The sequence below is a fragment of the Etheostoma spectabile genome, chromosome 11, assembly GCF_008692095.1.
Source record: "Etheostoma spectabile isolate EspeVRDwgs_2016 chromosome 11, UIUC_Espe_1.0, whole genome shotgun sequence".
NCBI classification, from domain to species: Eukaryota; Metazoa; Chordata; class Actinopteri; order Perciformes; family Percidae; genus Etheostoma; species Etheostoma spectabile.
The window spans coordinates 10,473,236-10,493,470 of record NC_045743.1 but is presented as its reverse complement, the minus strand read 5'-3'; the positions used below and the strand labels follow the sequence as shown (position 1 = coordinate 10,493,470).

The 20,235-nt window shown below is 38.3% G+C and overlaps 1 protein-coding gene across 1 annotated transcript in view; it reads left to right on the top strand.

Annotated features, from left to right (window-relative positions):
- Positions 1 to 20,235, top strand: part of galnt13 (polypeptide N-acetylgalactosaminyltransferase 13) — a 34,316-nt gene that overhangs the window by 2,248 nt on the left and 11,833 nt on the right. The window contains 9 exon segments of the mRNA XM_032529938.1: positions 2,689 to 2,984; positions 9,107 to 9,275; positions 12,301 to 12,467; positions 12,925 to 13,132; positions 13,850 to 14,020; positions 14,675 to 14,796; positions 15,730 to 15,874; positions 17,598 to 17,751; positions 19,839 to 19,937. Of these exon segments, the coding sequence (XP_032385829.1) occupies positions 2,843 to 2,984; positions 9,107 to 9,275; positions 12,301 to 12,467; positions 12,925 to 13,132; positions 13,850 to 14,020; positions 14,675 to 14,796; positions 15,730 to 15,874; positions 17,598 to 17,751; positions 19,839 to 19,937 (1,377 nt within the window). The 5' untranslated portion in view covers positions 2,689 to 2,842.

Genomic DNA, 20,235 nt, shown 5'->3' with positions numbered 1-20,235 from the left:
GGAGTTAGCCCAGGAAGCGGTGTCAGACCCTGTGATGGACATTTAGACAGGGTGCAAAGAGGTGTTTGTGGGTGTGTGGGTGTGAGTGTGGGGTTGTGGAGTGCAAAAAACATTACCAAGCAAAAGATGAGGGACTCAAATTCCCCACAGGAGATGCTTCAGCCGGTTTTCACTAGATGCCCAAGAGTGAGGTGAGTTGTTAAACATAAATGCATTTACAATCAGATACAGAATGTATATGCACATTATGTTTTATTATTTTTTATAAAAATGTTACATTTTGCATGTGCAGGCGCTCAGTTGGCTTTAACACATGTCCTGTATCATACAGTTTTTGGTAATCTCTCTTTAGAATAAACTTAAATGTACTATACTACGCGGTGTATATTATGAATGCCTAAAAGGCTGGGTATATGTGTGTTTGATCCTCTATGGCTGAAAGTTTTTTTTTCCTTTTTATTCCATTTCCATTCTGATTAAATTTTCATAAGCCTCTCAGTTTACAAAAACCTCTAATTTCAGTCAAGTAGAAATCCTGTTTGATGGAAAATTGTTTTTCTTCAGAAATATTGTGAGGCATACATTCCATGGCAAGAGATATTTAACCTCCACAAGTTGCCTCTGGTGTGAAAGCTTCGCAGATGGTCCGAGCAGCACTACTGTTGAAGTGGGAGAAGTCTGTAAAGAGGAAATAAGCATACACTCATTCTTTTGAATGGAAAAAAACGTTAAAGGTTTGGGATTGGTCCAATACGGGAAGTTGAGTGTGACCTCTAATAGACCATCCGTCTCGTAAATGCACGCCATGCACACGTGGGCAACGATAACCTCACCAGATCAAGGTGGCCGCAGGTTTAAGACTCGGGCAGCCCAGTTGCTTTTCACCGACTGCAAGACCCAGGTGGACCCAGGGCAGGATGGGATACACCTAGCTCTCAGCTGATCTGACAGCTGTTTGGTTCAGAATCGACTCAACATGACATTTTTTAAAAACCTTTTTTTATTTTTAAAATGGAGGTTTTTTTGCTATTTGTCTGATTAAAACAAATCGTAAGAAAATGTTGGGGGAAAATTTACATTAAGAAATCAGAGAGATTAAATCGTTCAGTTTAAGATATTACATCGTTTATTAAAATCAGAAAACATCGATGTAGGCTTTTTACAGTCCCTTGCTTAATAAAACCACTGGGGCCCGGGGTCAGCGAATGGGGGGTTGATAAAAATTTTTAAATCAAAAGGGGGACCAAACGGATGGGGGTTTTTTTGTGACTTCCGTTCCTTTTTAAGGCTTTTGGGAAAAAGCTGTAAACGTCCAACTCATGAGTTTTGCACCCCCCCCGGCTGGCCCCCGCCTTTTCCGCCCCCTTATAGCGAGGCGCATTTCATTTTGAAAAAGCTAGTGAAACCCGAACCCCCCGAAGGGCAGGTTTTTTTGTTTTTTTTAAAAAATCACCATTTAAAATTTCTTTTGGGGGTTTAAAGGTTTACATAATCAGGGCTCGCCCCAACTCTATCCATGATCCACCTCTTTGACCATTTTTGGATTAGCCGGAAGGTAGCTTATGTCAGGCTCTTCATTTTATCTATAAATGACGTCAAGGAGACTACGTCCATATTTTATACAGTCTATGGGTAGACCTTACTTCTGGCTGTCTCTGTCTTCTGCATGCCGTTTAAAGTTAAATAACCCAGTGTATATATACATAAATATGTATATATATTATGAGATTATCAGGCATATGTCGGTATATCTGATTGATTTCAGACCACTTCTTCTCTCTTTCCCAAAATGTAAAAGCTGTTTACCTCCCTAAAGTGGAACTCACTGGGATCATTTTTATGTAAGGTAACATGATGCCAGGTATAGCTGTAGCACAAACAAACTGAGTTGGCTACCAGACATGACTTAATGATGGATGGATGGATGGATGGATAGATAGATGTTTATTGATCCCAAGAAAAATGGGAAATTCCTGTGTTACAGCAGCAAAATCAGTCACAAAGCACAAAATATAAATGATAGTGGAAACACTGAATTTTATGATGACACTGTCAAAGCAACTTTTTTCATTGTGGAACAGTTACATCTGGCCTATTTACCGGATTCGGTAAATATTTGTTTAACCCCTAACGAAGCAACCTAGGCACCTCATTATCCCTAAACTTATCTAGTATGGTATCTGGCTCTGAAAAATCCAGTATAGATTAGGTCATACTGTATGTGTTTTTCTTTTCACTTTTCCTCTTACTGTCTCTTTTTGTCTTCTTACTCAACTGCACATCTGTTTCAAATCTAACTCATAACCTCTGTTTTGTTCTGCAAAACACACTATCACAGTGTCTGTTTTGGCGTGTTTGTTCTTTTTTTTGCACCTTGTTGTGTCTGTCTATATTCTAATAATTCTACTGACTATTTCTCTGACAATATAAAAACATAAGTCACATAAAAAAATAAATGCTTTGTAATCTCTTATGTATAGCTATGAAAACATAAAGGTAAAGCCTTCATAAGAGACAAATGGATCCAGTTAATGTGGTTTCTCACTGATTTTGCTGACACATTGGTTGTTTTAGATCATCATTGACTTTCATCCCCAATTATAGCAGGTTGGCTGCAATAATGATCATGATTCCTGTCATTAGATTTAGATTTCCACCTACTCATTTTGGGCTTTCTCTGTCCTGTAGGATGATGCCTCCTGGTCAAAACTACATGGTGTCCTCCTTGTTTCCTCGTCCCGTCTTCAGAGTTCAACCGTCTAGCCAGCAGACTGAGCGCTCCTGAGCACTGTCGTGACCCTCCCCTTGTTTGGCTTTTCCTGGCTGACGTCCCAGGGAGGTGATGCGACGGTTTGTCTACTGTAAGGTGGTGCTGACCACCTCTTTAGTGTGGGTGCTGGTGGATGTGTTCTTGCTGCTCTACTTCAGCGAGTGCAATAAATGTGATGAAAGGAAAGACCGCTCGCTGCTCCCTGCTCTGCGAGGTGAGTCCACACCATTGCTGCCACACCTTTCATTCACAGGAGAGACGTGATAGGACACAAAGCTTTCAGGGGTCAATTAAGTATGAACCAAAGGAAAAAATCCTGTACTCTGCTTTTGCTAAAGCATCACTTTTTTATTTGTATGTAAAAAATTCTAAATAAAAAGGGACGCTTTAGCAAGAGCAGAGTACGTTTTTTTTTCTTTTCTTTTGGTTTGTAGTTCATTGTCCAACAAACCTGCACAGTAGAATGTGTTGTTGGATGTTTTCTACTCTCTTGTCTTTCAGTTTTGATCCAAGTTTTTCAGTTTTCATGATTTTCTATTGAAATATTTGGTTTAATTTTTATAAAAAAAAGAGCAGTAAGGTGACAAAGGAACTTCCAATGAGTGAATTGTAAGACCTCTCAGAGAATGTTAAAATTTTTAGGTTTTTGATCAGATGTTTTGGAGAATTATTGAGAGTAGAAAATCAAGTTTAGTTTAATTTGTGATGTCCAAAACTGCTTTGAGGAAAATAAATAATAATCCTATCTTTAGAGTCAGACATTTTAATTCCTAAAATTACGTCCATGTGTGTGGTATTGCATGTTTCAAGTAATGACATGACACACTGCTTTACATTTTTATATATTGTACAGTAAACTACATCTAGCACATCATCTACAACTATACAGTTTTTTCTAAATTCATCACTGAATTATTTATTTTTTATCAAGGTAACATTTACATTGTGTGGTAGTGCAGCTTGATTTGAACATAGTTTTCTGCATTTCAGTTTTGTAGTAGTAGGGGAAGGTAGATTTCTCTCCTGGTGCTCAGACAATCTCAACTACATTAATGTTCATGTAGAATAACATGAAATGAAGCTTTGATTTAGTTTTTTTCTTTCATATACTTGGATGGAGAATAAAATTGGTTTCAAGACTATAATCAAAAAACAACCTATTTTTAGGATTACATGTCTTAAGAAAAGGACTTTGCAGAAATTGTTGGAAAATTTAACAACTTTCCTTTTTTGTTTAGGGTCTCTGCATTTTTGATCTTGTAGAATCTAACTTTTTGGCATTGAGTCAAAACAGCTTGTGGATATAAACTGTAGACTTAAAACGTTCCATCATTTCTCTAGATTGTTTAACTCGATGATGTTTGCTGTATTTTCAATCATCAACAATAATGGAACATGCAAAAGCACCAGTATGATTATTACAGTAGTTTTGTGAAGTACTGAATCTCTTCCAGCCCAATTGGATTGTCAAATAGGACTGTTAAAGATCTAGTTAATTTACCTGTAGCAAGCACTTTATGCTTGAAATGATCTCTGTTCATGCGTTTGTTACAGAGGTCCTCCTAAACCACAGTAGTTAATTTCTTCACTTGCCCTGCAGTAAGCAGGTTTTCAAGAGGCTTGCTAAGCTGCTTTTAAGAAAGAGCCAAAGCTGCCAGCTTCTGAGACTGATTACCATACCAAAGTCTAATGTTAAGTAGGAGTTGCTTTGAAATAGCTTAAATATGATGATTTGCTAAATATATGTTTAGAATTTGTCCGTGAAACTGCAGGTGTTTTAGTTGAATCTTATTCATTCAGCATAAAACTGAACAGCCTCCACTTAATCTGGCACTTATTCACATTTTACACTTTTTGATTGTAATCAATTTACCCCATATGATTTGTATAAAACCTTCTGAAAGGTCACACTAATTACCATTCAGTCAATTATTATGTAGCCAAAATTAATGGACTCCTTAAAGCTACAGGACTCCTGATGAATGGATGTTGATTTAGTTTTTAGTTTTTTTTTTTTTTTTAATGGTCTCCACAAAAAATATCTTGGGCCATAGCTGCTAAATGTTTGACTTTGTTCACCAGTAACTTAACTACGGTGACAGGGGCAAACGCCCTGCAACTTAACAAAAAAACATGCAAATAAACAAGACATAAGCAAATTAAGAAAACAACTTCATTAATTTGACAACAAACGTGCAGCAATTAGCAAACGCGCTGTCAATACGCAACCAAATACACAAACACGCTGCAAATATAGAAACGATGCAAAACGTAAACCACACAAACCCCCAAAAAAGAAGCAATACAAAAAGAAAATCAGATTGCAACAAATAAACACTCCATCCAGATTACACAACTGAAGTTCTCCAGGCCTCTAGAGGGAGCGCTAAGTGGAACAGCTGGATCTTCGACCCCACAGGGAGCGAGCATTCTGCCTTTTTTATTAGAGTTGGGTATGGCTGCAGCCTGGAGCCTGGAGCGCTCCCGTCTCATGCCTGCTGTCCATAGCCTGTATATTAAATTAACATTATTATTATTAATATATAGTATATTAATAATATATAGTCTAATAATATAGTAACATTGCATTAATGTTGCTACAGCACAGAGCTGAGGTGAGAACACATCAAAGGGTTTGTTGAATGTTACTTTTAGCTGAGGACAAAAATATAATTCTTATTGTGAATTATTATTATTTATAGACAGATATTACACTAAGAAGTTGTACAAGACTTCTGATCTTAATTACCACGAATCTTTGTTTTTTGCGAAAGCATCGCTCAACTTGGTCCTGTCGAAAAAACGCACGTTGCAGTTAGGGTGAAGGTGCGCATCAAAACAACATAGTCATACTCTGCAGGGTGGTTTTTGTTTCCAGCCTGCTGTGGTTTTGTGTTCAACAGGAGCTTTTCTGATATATAATGTAATGCCAGCTGGGTCAGACTCACAGGAAGAAAGCGTAGCAGTAGAGGGACGAGGTGAGGTAAAGTATGCAGGAAAGAGAATGGATCAAGTTTGTGATAGAACCTCCAACTGGGCACCACTACACAGACCTTTTCCTGCAAATATAACGAGAATGGAAAGAGCTAGAGGACAATCTTCATGCAGATTAGTGTCTTAATCCACGTCAACAAGAAGAATCTGGGATCAAGAGTTCAGCTCAGCTCTTACAAGACATGTCAATAATGGAAAATAGGATAGAATAGGCTAACAGCTAACGTGGCAAATGTTTGGCGAGTCTACAGTTGCATATATTGCTAATTTGTCAGAATTTTGGAGTTTATAATCACATAACGGACAGGTTGATAGAGATGTGAATGTTTAGTTGAGCACTGAAATGTGAGTGATTGTGTCTCAGAAGACTCATTACCTGTGAGCGCCAGGGCAACCTTTTCACTGTAATTGATTGGGATAAAGCTACAGGCAGCGACAATGCATTAGACTGATTGACCCGAGGACAGACCGAGCCACTGTTTTCTTCCCACACAATCGCTATCATCTTTTATAATGAATGCTCTGTGTCAGGGGGAGGGTGTGCCAGGCTTCAAAAATGTTTCCTATGCTACCTTCTGTGTTGCTAAGCAAAACAAGTTAATTTGAGTTTCTAGAAGTTTTTATATTCAATAGTATCATATCATATATGAAGAATTTTGAAACAAGGAGGGTGAGAAATTATGTTTATGGGAGCTAAGTTGTAAACTAGTCATATTACTTCAAACATGATGTAATAAGTTTTTACAAGAAAAATAACTGGCTCCCTAATGCAGCATAAATATGCTAACATTTGGTATAAATAATGAAAAATAGTAATAAATGAAGTTAACAGCTTAAAAACAAAATCTTCGTTCGGTCCTTGATGTATCAGCTTAATTAAATGTTTTATCAGTGGCATGAAATTCACCCTGAAAGCTCAAATAATACATGCTTTAGTTAAAACAAGCCTAAGAGTAGCTATACTATGCTGTCCTTAGGCACAGCAGTGTTTTGAGTTAAAAGCTAATGTCAACCTGCTAAAATGCAAATGTTTAGCCAATTACATGTTTGCTATGTTTACTGTTGTAGTTTAATTTTAGTGTGTTTATATATGGATGCCCTAAGAGGCAAATGAGACTTTCCCTGGTGATCATCTTCTAAGTCTGATCAAAGTTTTCTTTAATTAGTTTTTCTCCTAAGTTTATGAGATAAGAACAGGTGAACATTTTTGTTGTTATGATCAGTTTTGTTTTTCGTTGTAATACTCAGTTTGGCCACAGGCGGAAGTGCCCCACAACCCCTTGTTCTAAATAGGACTAAAGGCATTCATCAGCCGTTCACTTTAGCAAAATTCATGCTACCTTAAAGGAGAATCAAATTATTCTGACAAAGTCACAGTTACTTTTGACTGTTTAGTGTATCACATAATGCTATTTGGAACATTGAATTTGTTATGAAGCTACCAGAAATGTAGTGGTAAAGTAGGAATGACAGTTTTCCTTGTTATTTCAAGGCCCGAGGACTGTCTTCTAGAAAATTCTGAAACTATTCCGCCCTCTGCAGTTTTCACATCTGACAGTACTGCTCCACACATTATTCAGAAACCCACTCTCACAGTCAGGTTACAATACTGTATGATATAATTTGACACTTTTAAAATTTGACTGGTGTTAATGGTTTGAGTATAATTTGTCCTGAAAATTCATACCCCGTCTTTATCTGTAGCTGTAGACTGATGTATTGGAGAGGCTGAGCCTGTGTTTGATGGACACTTTGTTCAATCATCCAGCTCAACTCTCGAGCTGTGTCCATCAGATTTAAGCCAGAGTCCAAATGAAGAATGTCAGCAGCGCCATAAACAAAAGATGATCAGTTGAGGTTAACAGTCCAGCAGGTATCAACCGGTCTCCCTGATGGGTTGTAGGGAATCCTCTTAACCTGGGACCATGCAGCAAATGTGAACTGTGTGTCTTCCTTTTCATGGAAATCGCTGCCTCTGCTCTTAGAGATTATTAAAGAGAGCACAGTCATAAATCTGTGGGAGGTTATTTACCTTTGGTGAAAGGAGCTGGCTTTGCCCAGCAGCAGCAACGCTGATGTTTTGCAGGCATTTGAATGCAGCAGCATAGAGCTAAGAAAACTGAAAGTAATTCTAGAAAAGATTTTGCTTTCATATTACTTTTTCATTGATTCATTAATACGTTCTCCCAAATCTTAGAAAAAGACCTCCTAATCAATAAAAATTAAAATGAAATAGCTGCCAGACTATGCAGAGCTTCATACCCACTCAGCCCAAGCCATAGCCACCAGGAGAAGGCTTAAGCGGAAGTCTGTATTAAATGTCTGTTTCCACATTCACTTATGTGTGAGGAAAATCTAACGGTGCAAGCGAGAATGCGATTACATTGTCTGTATGTAGAGTTATTGATGGAATATGACACACTGTTCATATGTGGTCATCCTGCATGCCGCCAGTACATGAATTTGTCTTGAAACACCTGTTTTGTACATGCTCATTGATCTGGAAAATTACATCTATGCTTTGTTTTTTTTCCCACCAGCATAGAAAATTTCACTTCACCCTTTAGTGTACAGAGATAGAACTAGCATGCTTTGCTGCACTCTCCTCAGCCCGAAGAGTAAAAAATAATAAACCCTGCCCAATATTTTCACTACAAAACTGATCTCTCAGAATTTATCTGTAGTTCATTCCCTTTGTCATGGACCAATTAAAAAAGATTAGAGACCCACTTTTTTCTCTCACAACATCAGATTATATATTTGCCAAAGAAGTACATTTTTAACATGTATTATAAAAACCTTTGTCTATATTATTTGTATAGCACTTTTCAAATCAAAGTTACAAAGTGTTGTACAGTAACAACAATAAATGAAAACAAGATCTATAATTGTAATATTGAGGAAATAAAATACTTAAGATTTAACTAAGATTCAACAATAAATAAAACGACAATATTAGCAATATATAAAAAAGTTAAGAAAAGGCCAAACGATAAAAGTGAGTCTTTAAAGGAGATTTAAAGAAGCCACTGAGTTTGCCTGCCTATTTGGATCATTATCCTTCATTAAAGCTTTATTTGCAGTCAACATAACACTACATTTATCACATATATATTTCACTTTTGCAATCTTGCTTCTTTAAGTTCTTGACAAACCACCAAAACATTTTCTCTCTCCACTTGTTAGAACAGTGCACACAGCCAACAGACTGGGATCAGGGAGGAGCATTCTCTAGTTCTTCTTATATGATTTCCCTATCAAGAAATTACTGTACAAACAAAGTGATTTATTTTACAATGCAATTTGTTACGTTTGTTTGTTTTTGTGTCTGCTATGTTTCAGCTGTGATATCTCGGAGCCATGAGGGTCCAGGGGAGATGGGCAAAGCAGTGAATGTCCCCAAGGATGACCAGGAGAAAATGAAGGAGCTCTTTAAGATTAACCAGTTCAATCTAATGGCCAGCGATATAATCGCACTTAACAGGAGTCTACCGGATGTGAGGTTGGATGGGTACGTAAGCTTGGGTGTCTTTCAGATGCATGCCGTGAATCACACAACTGACCCTTTTAACACCGACACACCCACACAAACATCTGCTTTCAAGCAGACCAGCATTATACAGTCCTCACCCTGCTCTTCCACTGCCGGCAAACCTTTGAGACCCATCACACATTGCAAGGTGCTGCAGTTTCTTTATTAAGAAGATGACATTCCAGCTGATTTTTTTATTTCTTGGGATTTAATTTCTGTGTACAGAGCAGACTTGGATGGCGGGTTCACTACAAACTGTTCCAGGATTCAGACAAATGTGTTGGATGGCTTATCAAGGAAGCAGGTATAAATTCTCTTGTCAAAAGAGTCTCAACAGCATTGCAGATAGAATACTCTAAACTATCAAAGCATTATATTCTGAGGGTTAAAGAAATTTTGGCCATTGTTTCACTGCCAAATCCATTAGATCCCTAAAGTGTATACATTTCCCCTGACATTTGAATGGGAGTAGGGTTTTGTTAACTGTCACTCAAAAATAACTTGAGCACTTAACCCTCATGTTGTCCTCGGGTCAAATTGACTTGTCTTCCTATAGCAATGTTCTTTTTAACTACCCAATTACCCAAAATAACATGATTGATTCCACACAACGCTCTTTAGCAAGTACAGATCTCTACTTTCATTAAATTTGGGGTGTCTTATTCAATTTTATGGCCTTTGGAGAAAATAGTGCTTTTGAAATAGTATTGATTAAAAGTTGACATATTCCAGTCGGTGACTATCCATCAACATACATTCCTTTAATTTTAGTCTATATAATTCCTAATTTCTGCTTTTCTAACTCAAACATTAGGTATATATTTCCTAGGTTTATTGACCATCAATTCCAAAAATAACTGTAAAACTAAAGTGTGTTTTTTTTTTTTTTTTTTTAAGTTATTTTTTCTGGGTTTTTTCCCTTTATTAGATAGATAGCCAGACAGAGTGAAAGGGGGAAAGAGAGAGGGGGGTGACATGCAGCAAAGGGGCCACAGGCTGGATTCGAACCCGGGCCCGCTGCGTCGAGGAGCAAGCCTCTGTACATGGGCACCCGCTCAACCCACTGAGCTATCTGGGTGCCCAAACTAAAGTGTTTAAAAAAAGGGACAAAAACATAAGAAAGATTTAAAAACATTGATCATCCAGGGTGCAATTTGTGTGAAACATAAGCACATTCATCCAAGGCTGCTGATATGCACCAGCATTCGCCTCTCGTGGAGACATTATCTATGTGATTCATGTTTAAATATTCGAACCAAGCTCTAGTTCACCACAGCACTTTCATTAAGTGAATGCCAAAGGCTCTGCCAGTCCGATACACCATGAGAAATAGGCCACAGGAATGTCTTTTTTTCACTCCCACAGTTCCACAGTTTTTATGCTATTCTTGCCTATACCAAGAAAACACCAACTAAGACTTTTTGCAGTGTGGAGATGCACATTTAAAAATCTTTTGTCTGCAAAGTGCAGATAAACCCTTTTTTTTACTGAACATTCAGCTGTTTGCAACATTTTTTTTCTGTCCACTATGGCTCTATCCTTTACTCAATATAAATATTAAAGCAGCTTTATTACAGCTTAGCTTGCACAATCTCTTCAGCTGTGTAGTGAAAAATATTCAGAGCCATGCAGAATTGCCGGTCGTTGCCTCTGAACGGCAGTAACATTTTGCCTTCAAGGCAACCTCCTGGCCTAATTGTGTCAGTCAGTGTTGTCACTTTGAATAAATAGGACTGAACTAGCAATGCTGTCTGCTCCGATGGCTTCTTTCACCCTCCGTCACCTCCCACAGCCCCTCCTTCTGCCCCGGCTATCCACTTCCTCCTCCACCTCTGAAACGCAGCTCATTCTTTATTCAAAATCATCCATGACGGCGCCGTCCCAAGTTGTGCCAGATACTCACTCTTGGCTTTGACAGACAGCCCATCAAGCCGAGGACATGCTGACATAGCTGTCAATACTGCTTTCACTTTTTCTACCTTCTTTGGTGATATTTGTCAGTGAATCCCATATGACAATGTTCTGCACTGACGGTTGCATTGGATAACAGTAGGACACACTCAGATTTCCACCTCAGACACTTTTCATACAATATAATGGGCTGCCGGTGAACCACTGTGACTTCAGTTTCAAAACAATACTGTTGTCTTAGACCAACACATTTAGCCCAGGTATGGTTTAGGTATAAGGATACAAATGATTATGTTCAGGTGTTATTGGTCATGGTTAAGTTTAGTTTAGCCACTATGATTTTTTTTTTTTTAATGTGTGTAGAATTAATGAATCGTTTAGTCTATAAAATGTGTGTTCAAAATATCCATGGATGGGTGTGTGTCCTTGACCAACTGCCACTTTGCTCGTTTGAAATCCATAATGTCTCTCTCTCATGGGTGGGCTAATTTCTTTTGGGTGGGCAAAGCAGAGGAAAGGGGAGGAAACCTTGCCACTTATGACCTCATAAGGGGTGCACAACCTTGAGGCGGATGGGCTACAACAGCAGAACCACTCATCTCCACTACAAATAGGAAAAAGAGGCTACAATTTGCAAGAGCTCACCAAAATTGGACAGTTGAAGACTGGAAAAATGTTGCCTGGTCTGATGAGTCTCGATTTCTGTTGAGACATTCAGATGGTAGAGTCAGAATTTGGCGTAAACAGAATGAGAACATGGATCCATCATGCCTTGTTACCACTGTGCAGGCTGGTGGTGGTGGTGTAATGGTGTGGGGGATGTTTTCTTAGCACACTTTAGGCCCCTTAGTGCCAATTGGGCATCGTTTAAATGCCACAGGAAACGGAAAGGGGGTCAAACACAGTATTAGTATGGTGTTCCTAATAATCCTATAGGTGAGTGTATATGCAACCTGTCATGAGAGGTCATAAATTGAGCTGCATATTAACTTTCCTCATATCTGTGGCTCAGTGATACTCAAACGTTGTTTAACTTTGCTCTGTTCAATTTTACTTTGATCGTTTCATTTTGTTTTTACTGTTGCTCCATCAGCTGTAAGACCAAGCTGTATCCAGATGACCTGCCAAACACCAGCATTGTCATTGTGTTTCACAACGAGGCTTGGAGCACCTTGCTGCGGACAGTTCACAGTGTCATCAACCGCTCTCCCAGACACCTGCTAATGGAGGTCGTGCTAGTCGACGATGCCAGCGAGCGAGGTTTGGAGTCTACGCTTAACAGCTTTTGTAGTCAAGTATACAGGATGTACATTTTGAACTAAGGTAGGCTGATGATCAATGTGACCAACATGGGACACAAAACTCTAAACTAAGCTTAGTGGATCACCAAACATGGAATATAAGAAACACGGCGTAGCTTTTTACTAAGATTACTTACATTAAAACCACCAACTACATTGAGATATAATCCTACAAGTCACAGTTGCTTGTGTTATCAATTAATCACCCAATTATATTCTGGATTAATAGATTATACATGGATATTAACCAACCTTTTGTTACAAAATTAGTTGACGATAATTTTGAAAATCAATTTATATTTTGAGTCATATTTCAGTTTATTGACTAATGGCTATTTGACGTATTCTTTAAGTTCTGTTGAATTGCATTACTTTGCAAGAGCACTCTTGCTGGAATGTCTGTTCTTTTGTTTCAGACTTCCTGCAGAAGAAACTGGAGAACTATGTGCGGACTCTGGAGGTGCCAGTGAGGATCTTGAGGATGGAGCAGCGATCAGGTCTAATCAGAGCCAGGTTGAGGGGGGCAGCCGCCACCAAAGGTCAGGTCATCACCTTCCTGGACGCTCACTGCGAGTGTACTGTTGGTTGGCTGGAGCCCCTGCTGGCACGCATCAAAGAAGACAGGTAGGAGCCAAAATAGACCACACGGAATATTTCAAATAGAATAACGACATTTAAGACGCTGATATTACAACAACTGGATTCTACTTTTGAGGAGCATGTTGCTACAGTGCTTATGAGCTTCTCATTGTTAAGCTTCTGCCTGTTCCGTCCTGAAGCATGCTTTAATATTACTGACATCATCACATTTCACTTCAGTTGCATCATCGCATGCTTGAGCCAAAGCTCTATCTGAATATTGTAGAGAAAGCAAAGTATCAGTAAGAATACACTGTTTGAGCCTGACACTGCTGATAAGGGAAGATAATCATTTTGCATCGTCTGCTTCTGCCATAGAGGGAAAAGTTTGCTCCAGTTACCAAAGCTTTGTTCATGACAAGTGACAAGATGTTTATTTGGTGAGATGGTGCACATAGTATAGAGTCAGTTGACTGCTAGTTGACATGATTAATCATACAGGTTGTTTAGGTAAATCAATGAAGGGTCGAAAGGGCTGGTTCATATCAGGTTTGTGATATCAGGACATTTTTTCCAATTCTGAGATACACTGTCACGATATGACACTTGTTTAAAATGCGTTTGATTGTGTTTTCACTGTTGTGCATTTAATCAGGAAAAAAAAAAATCGAAGTGTTTATATTATTTTTAAATCTTTAGCAGTGCTGCATTTATTATAGAATCTATGTCAACATTAAATCTTGTGCTGTATTTGACTTTCAGGACATCAGTGGTGTGCCCTATCATCGATGTCATCAGTGACGAGACGTTTGAATACATGGCAGGCTCAGATATGACCTATGGTGGATTCAACTGGAAGCTGAATTTTCGCTGGTACCCTGTTCCTCAGCGGGAGATGGATCGACGCAAGGGGGACAGAACACTTCCTGTCAGGTACTCAATGAAAATGTCCTCCTTTTGAAGCTAAATTGAGATCATTTTAGAGGAATGTGTTTCTGACGTTCCACTTGTGGGATGATTTTTGATTAAGAATTAAGAGAAAGTAGGTCAAATTATACAAAAAAGAGCAAGAGTGAGTTTCTCTGTGGCGGCAGCAGGCTACAGGGAAGACATGGATAGTTAGATTTCTTCACACATTGTGAAAAGTGCCATTTTTATCCTGCAGATAGAAATAGATCTTTCTTTTATCTCTGTATCTCACTGATGCAGGCAACTGCCTAAATAGCACCCTGATAGAGTGATTGGGCTCTGTTATGGTCCTAGTATGCATGACCTCCTTTATTTAAAAAATAGAAAAACAGAAACTCTGCTGACAGTTGCCTTTTTTTGGATACACAAAGCAAGGCACACTTTGTCATCTGGATGCAAATCACTCCCAGCAACAAACAAAATCCTTAATTAAGTGCCAACTTTAACATAGGGTAATTTAAAAGATAAAAGTAATTACCCCTTTAAGGCTTTGTTTCAGATTGTCAAACAAATTGGTCTTTATTATATTCTTGTTCCTCAGAGCTACACTATGGTACTAATAAATACAACAGGAAGAGATGCAATATTGCAAAAGGATTTTTCGGGCTTTTCTTGCAGGACTCCCACCATGGCAGGAGGATTATTCTCCATAGACAAAACATACTTTGAAGAAATAGGAAGCTACGATCCAGGGATGGATATCTGGGGCGGAGAGAACCTGGAAATGTCTTTTCGAGTGAGTGACAGACGCTATCTCGATGCTATCATGCCACCACAGTTGGTTGATATCAGCGGGTATATGCCATCTCCCTTTATAGTGTTAACGTTTCACTCACTTGCATCTTTTCCTTGAATCATAACCACTTCTACTTAAGATTCAAGGGAGAGATGCAAAGAAAGATGAATTATGGAAATATAAGTTTTGTGAAATATGATGCCCTTACTTCTCCAAAATCCACATTAGGATTAGAATGTCTCAATGTTTTAGAGGGAGAAAAGGAAAAGAGGTTATTAATAGCTCACATCAGATTGCACATTGATTGATTTGCAGCTTCACGCATGACTAAATGGAAATGACAGTGGTAGACAATAAAATGTTTATTGCTACAAGCAGCAGTGACAAGGGGAAATAAAGTCCAGGCTTAAGACCACCTCCTGCTCTCTTGGACTATAAGATGCAGGTTAAAAGGGAAAGGGAAAAGAGAGATTTTAAAAAGAAACCTCTTAATGAATGAAACACAAGAAGGGCATAAAAGTTGTTTAATGCTTTCTTTCTTAGGTCTCAGGTCTACAGTTGACACAGTGACCACTGTCGTAGCTAGATGTTGTAGAAGAAAACACAAAATGTAGATAGTGGGGAATAATCAGGTCTCTTGCTACTGGAAGTCTTCTTTGTTTCAGAATTGAAAGCATTTATGGTTCCTATTGATGACAGATTTGATTCAATTTCTGTGTTACTTCAAGGTGAGGAACAATCACATAAGGGAACTGGCATTTACCAACTGTTGAATCAGTTTGTATTGACTGTATTTGTCTGCTTTCATGCCACGCTATATATATATATATTATTATATTATTATATAATATATTATAATATATATATATTATATATAATTAATATACTATATACTTATATACCAAACTACATGGTTCATGTGTCTGCAGATCTGCAGTGCGAGGCTCATTGGAAATTGTAACATGTTCGCACGTGGGCCACGTTTTCGGAAGGCCACCCCGACGTTCCCGAGGAACGGGCCAGTCTCACAAGAACACAGCGCCTGGCTGAAGTCTGGTGGATGATTTCACAGGATTCTTCTATCTACACCGGTACAGAGCTGCAGGCCACAGCATTTCTGCCAAAGGACTAAAAGTGTCACATGTGGACACTTAGCTAAAATGGCATGGATTCTGCATGTTTTAAAAGTTTTAGGGAATGTGTAGTTCAGTCAGGGATTTGATAGATGTTTATTCATTACACCACGTCAAAGCGATATGACATCCTCATTACTCATGCTTCTGTATTACATTAGCAAATTGTGTGAAAAGGAAGACTCGTCTGCCCTTTATCTTTCATTTCTGCCATGGTTTTTTAATCTCACTCATTAGAATTATATTCTCTTTACATCCCTCGGTCAATTGAATGAATCTGTTTTGTACACCCAAACGGGATTAATTAGTTCCTTATTTCAGACACATTTTTTAAGTGCTCCTCTAACATTAAGTTCAGAACTTTGTCAAAGATGGTCTCCTTTAAACAGACTTCTCTCTGAAAGAGCTCAGGACAGTGCGGATTGTCCATCTGTTGACTTAGTAATGTGATTACTCTTTAGCAGACATCAGTGGTCCGTAAATCTCTGAAGTGTTTTAGATGCCAACCTATAGGGATCATCAAAGACTGCCATCTTTATGGCTCAAATTATGTCCTTCTCCTCCTAACAGTTTGGCAGGATTCTCAGGTCCTGGAGGTGTGCAGATGGAGCCACGGTTGTGATGGATGAGTATTTCTGCGTATTGTGACCCCACAATGACAGTCTGTTCCTCCAGAACGTTAGGGAGAATGATCTGGGCCACACTGCTGTCAGACCTCACTTATTAGAGCAGAGGAAGACAGTATGTTGCTCAGGCTGAGTTTGGTGGTGGCATATAGTGATCCTATTTAAAGTGCATCTCCCTCCTTGTCCCTTTTCTGCACTGGTGATTTTAAGATCAAACAGACTATTCATCTGTAACGTGTGATGCTCTGGCCCTACAAAGAGGGAGAGAAAGAAGGGGATGTAGAGAGCCAGGGGAGGAAGCGATGTCTTCAGCTCTTAGCTTTTATCCACCAATTTTGAGAATTTTTATTTCCCAGATTAAAAGTGTAAAATGGGATTGGTGTTGCAGAAGGTGCTGTTTGCATTGTCTGGCTGGTGTTTGATAGATAAATACACAACACTGTACTAGGTCTTACATGTTGGCTGGTTTTGAATAATTCATACTATTTTACCTTATTGCAATCCCAATCTTTCCTTATAATGTACTACCCTGGATCTATCTACATGCAAGCTATGAGTCCATAAGTGGCACTCTGGGAAGAAACCATCTGCCTAATGTGTTTGTAAGTGTCTGTGCCCAGTCACTATCTAATTTCTTCCTCAGTCTTCTGTTAGATCAAGGCTAATACATCATGCTGTTTCCATTTTGGCTAAAATGAAATACAGCATGACACGCAGTATTCCACAATTGATGCATTTGTTCGTTTCTGAAGTAGATGCCTTATTATAAATAGGATTTGACTTACCGTAGTTTCCTTTTACATTCCCTCTTTGCAAAAATTAAGTGATTTATGTGTTACTTAATAGAAAATCCTTCCATTACCACCCAAAAAGCCCGTATTACCAGGTAGGGTTGCAAATTATTTTTATATTATTTATTTTTTTATATATAAAAGGTCCCTCTGGTGTTTAATATTGGTGGTGCAGGAAAACAGAACTGTGCTTCTAAAAATGTAAACACTGACTGATAATGTTCAGTGATACATATGCCTGAATCCTTGTCTTGGCATTTTGTCTGCAGGTGTTATGCGCGTGGACTACGGAGACGTTTCTTCCCGCAAAGACCTCCGCGAGGCCTTGAAGTGCAAATCGTTCTCTTGGTATCTAGAGAACATCTACCCAGACTCCCAGATCCCGAGAAGATACTACTCACTTGGTGAAGTATGAGCTTTCTCATACTCTAATCCCCCATGATGCAGCATATGCAGACTGCCTCCCTCTGCATTCAGTCAGATACTGTGTGTCCTTGTAGCTTCCAGGTTATATTTTCAGAAAGACTCAATATCAATCCGAGATAAATCAGGAAATCTCAGGATCCAGCAAAAGCTGAACGAACTGAGATAAAACCAAATATCCAAAGCTGTTCATATTAAACGTGTAGGATAAACAAACAAGGGTATGTTCATGCAGTCGGTATTGATCCCACATGTTTACACAGTTCTGCTATGAATGCTGGGTAGCTGAGATAAGGCTCATGTATACAGTCTCATGGCCCAGTTTTTTGTTGTACTAAGCAAGCATGAATGATTAAAGGCAGAATTAAGTGCAAATTTGAGTCTCTGAATTTACAGAGATTTAAATATCTTTAAATTGTTAACCAGCAAATTGTGCAGTTATTAAAAGATGTATTCCCCTTTCTATTAATCTGAAAAAACAGGATATTTTTCAGCAAATGATTATTTTAATAGGCAGAGATGGCGCATACAAAGTAGTTTCTTAAGAAATGAGAAAGGGAATTGTGGGAACTGTGTGATAATTTGAAGCTAAGCCGTAATGATTCATCGTTAATTGTTTTTAAGATAACAGAAGTTTGAGTTTCTTATTAGTTAGTTTCCCCCTCACACAGAAAAGTTTTAAAGAGACCTGAATTTGCTTCTTGATGCCCGTGGCTCCGTGTCGACATCAGTGCAGCATGGTGTAAAGTCATATCTGACATGTAGGGCTCAGTCTGTACAGTAGACGGGGGCCATATAAAAGTAATGACAGTTGAAGAACTGGTGAAAGAGGTTGTAATCCTGCAGCATAGAGCTGAGGAGTGGAAGATTGTATGTATTTGGGCTGCTCTGCTTTACTGCACTACCAGCAGATTCTCTCTCTCTTTTACCACTGCAGCACCTCAGCTCCAATCTTCCTCTACACCAGAACTCTGCCGACTGATTCTCATCCTCCATAACACACAGTCAGCCCTTATTTAACAGCTGGAACCATTAGCTTTTTTATCACTTAATTATGAAGGCCATTCTGTTCCTGCATGATAGACATATTAGGCAACATATAGAGCCTGCTGAGCTTTAGCTCTGTGGAAGCATTAGTTCACTAAAAAGCTGAGTTGACTGTGAAGTCAGTCAGGCTGTGCAGTCAGATCACATATCCAGCTGTAAAAGTGAAGATAATGTGTGGAATATGGATAACTTTGTGACATGATATACTGTACGTTATGTAGAGAAGGATTTTGTTAATTAATCATTTTTACATATAAAATGTCAAAAAAGAAAAAAAAATGCCTGCTGTCCAAAGCCCAAAGATATTCAGTTTATAATGATATATGACAAAGCCTCAAATCCTGATATTTAAGAAATGGGAATTGACAAATAGTTGGCATGTTTGCTAATAAAATGACTAAAGTTATTATTGGCTTATCAAAATAGTTGCAGATTAATATTCTGATGATCAACATGGTGATAAACATGCATTTGTTCATGATTGCAATTTGGAAATGAATCACTAGTCACTAAAATTGTCTGTGATGACTACTGTATATGTCAGTTTTGTTGCCACGTGAAGTTTCCACAACCCCAAAGCTGTGACTTGTGTTTGATCAGTTATTTATTGTATAGCATAAGTTCTTGTTTTAAGCAACAAACTATCCAAACCCCAAAGATATTTTGTTTCATTTCATGTATGACAAAGAAAAGACATACTGGAACCAAAAAATTATATATAATATAAAATCAAAAACAATATAAAATCTGAGATAATATAAAATCTGAGTGTAACACTAAAAGTTCCCTGGATAATAAAACGTCAGCAGTAGCAATAAAAAGAAGAAAGTAATGAACACTAAGAGAACGGGGGGGGTTTAGAGAAGATGATTATTTTTTTTAATGAGACACAGGACCTGACTGGCTTCTGTTTGGTTAAATTGCTAATAAGTATGAAATTAGTCTACTGTATCTAGAGACAGAAAGTTAATTTCAAATTAGAGTTACATTAACTTACGTAATGTTTCGTTTTCTTCCTGCCTGTAGATCAGAAATGTTGAGACCAACCAGTGTGTGGATAACATGGGAAGAAAAGAGAACGAGAAAGTTGGCTTTTTCAACTGTCACGGAATGGGTGGAAACCAGGTGAGGGGAAAAGTAACACTTTTACTGTTCGTAATCTCAATTCTGTTTTTAAAAGTATCTACACACAATGTGCTACAAACACTAACTGGAAACTTTTCAAGGTATTTAGTGTTATAAGTGGAATGTAGAATAAATCTCTTTTAGATTAATTTTAAACAAGCCAAGCCTTTGATTCTTCTTTATCCTCAATACATGAGCTTTGGGATTTCTTTTTCCCTCGAAAGCTTGAGCTCAATCAGGTTGGATGCAAAGTGTGTTTGTATTGCCAACTTTTAAGTCAATCTACAGATTTTCAATA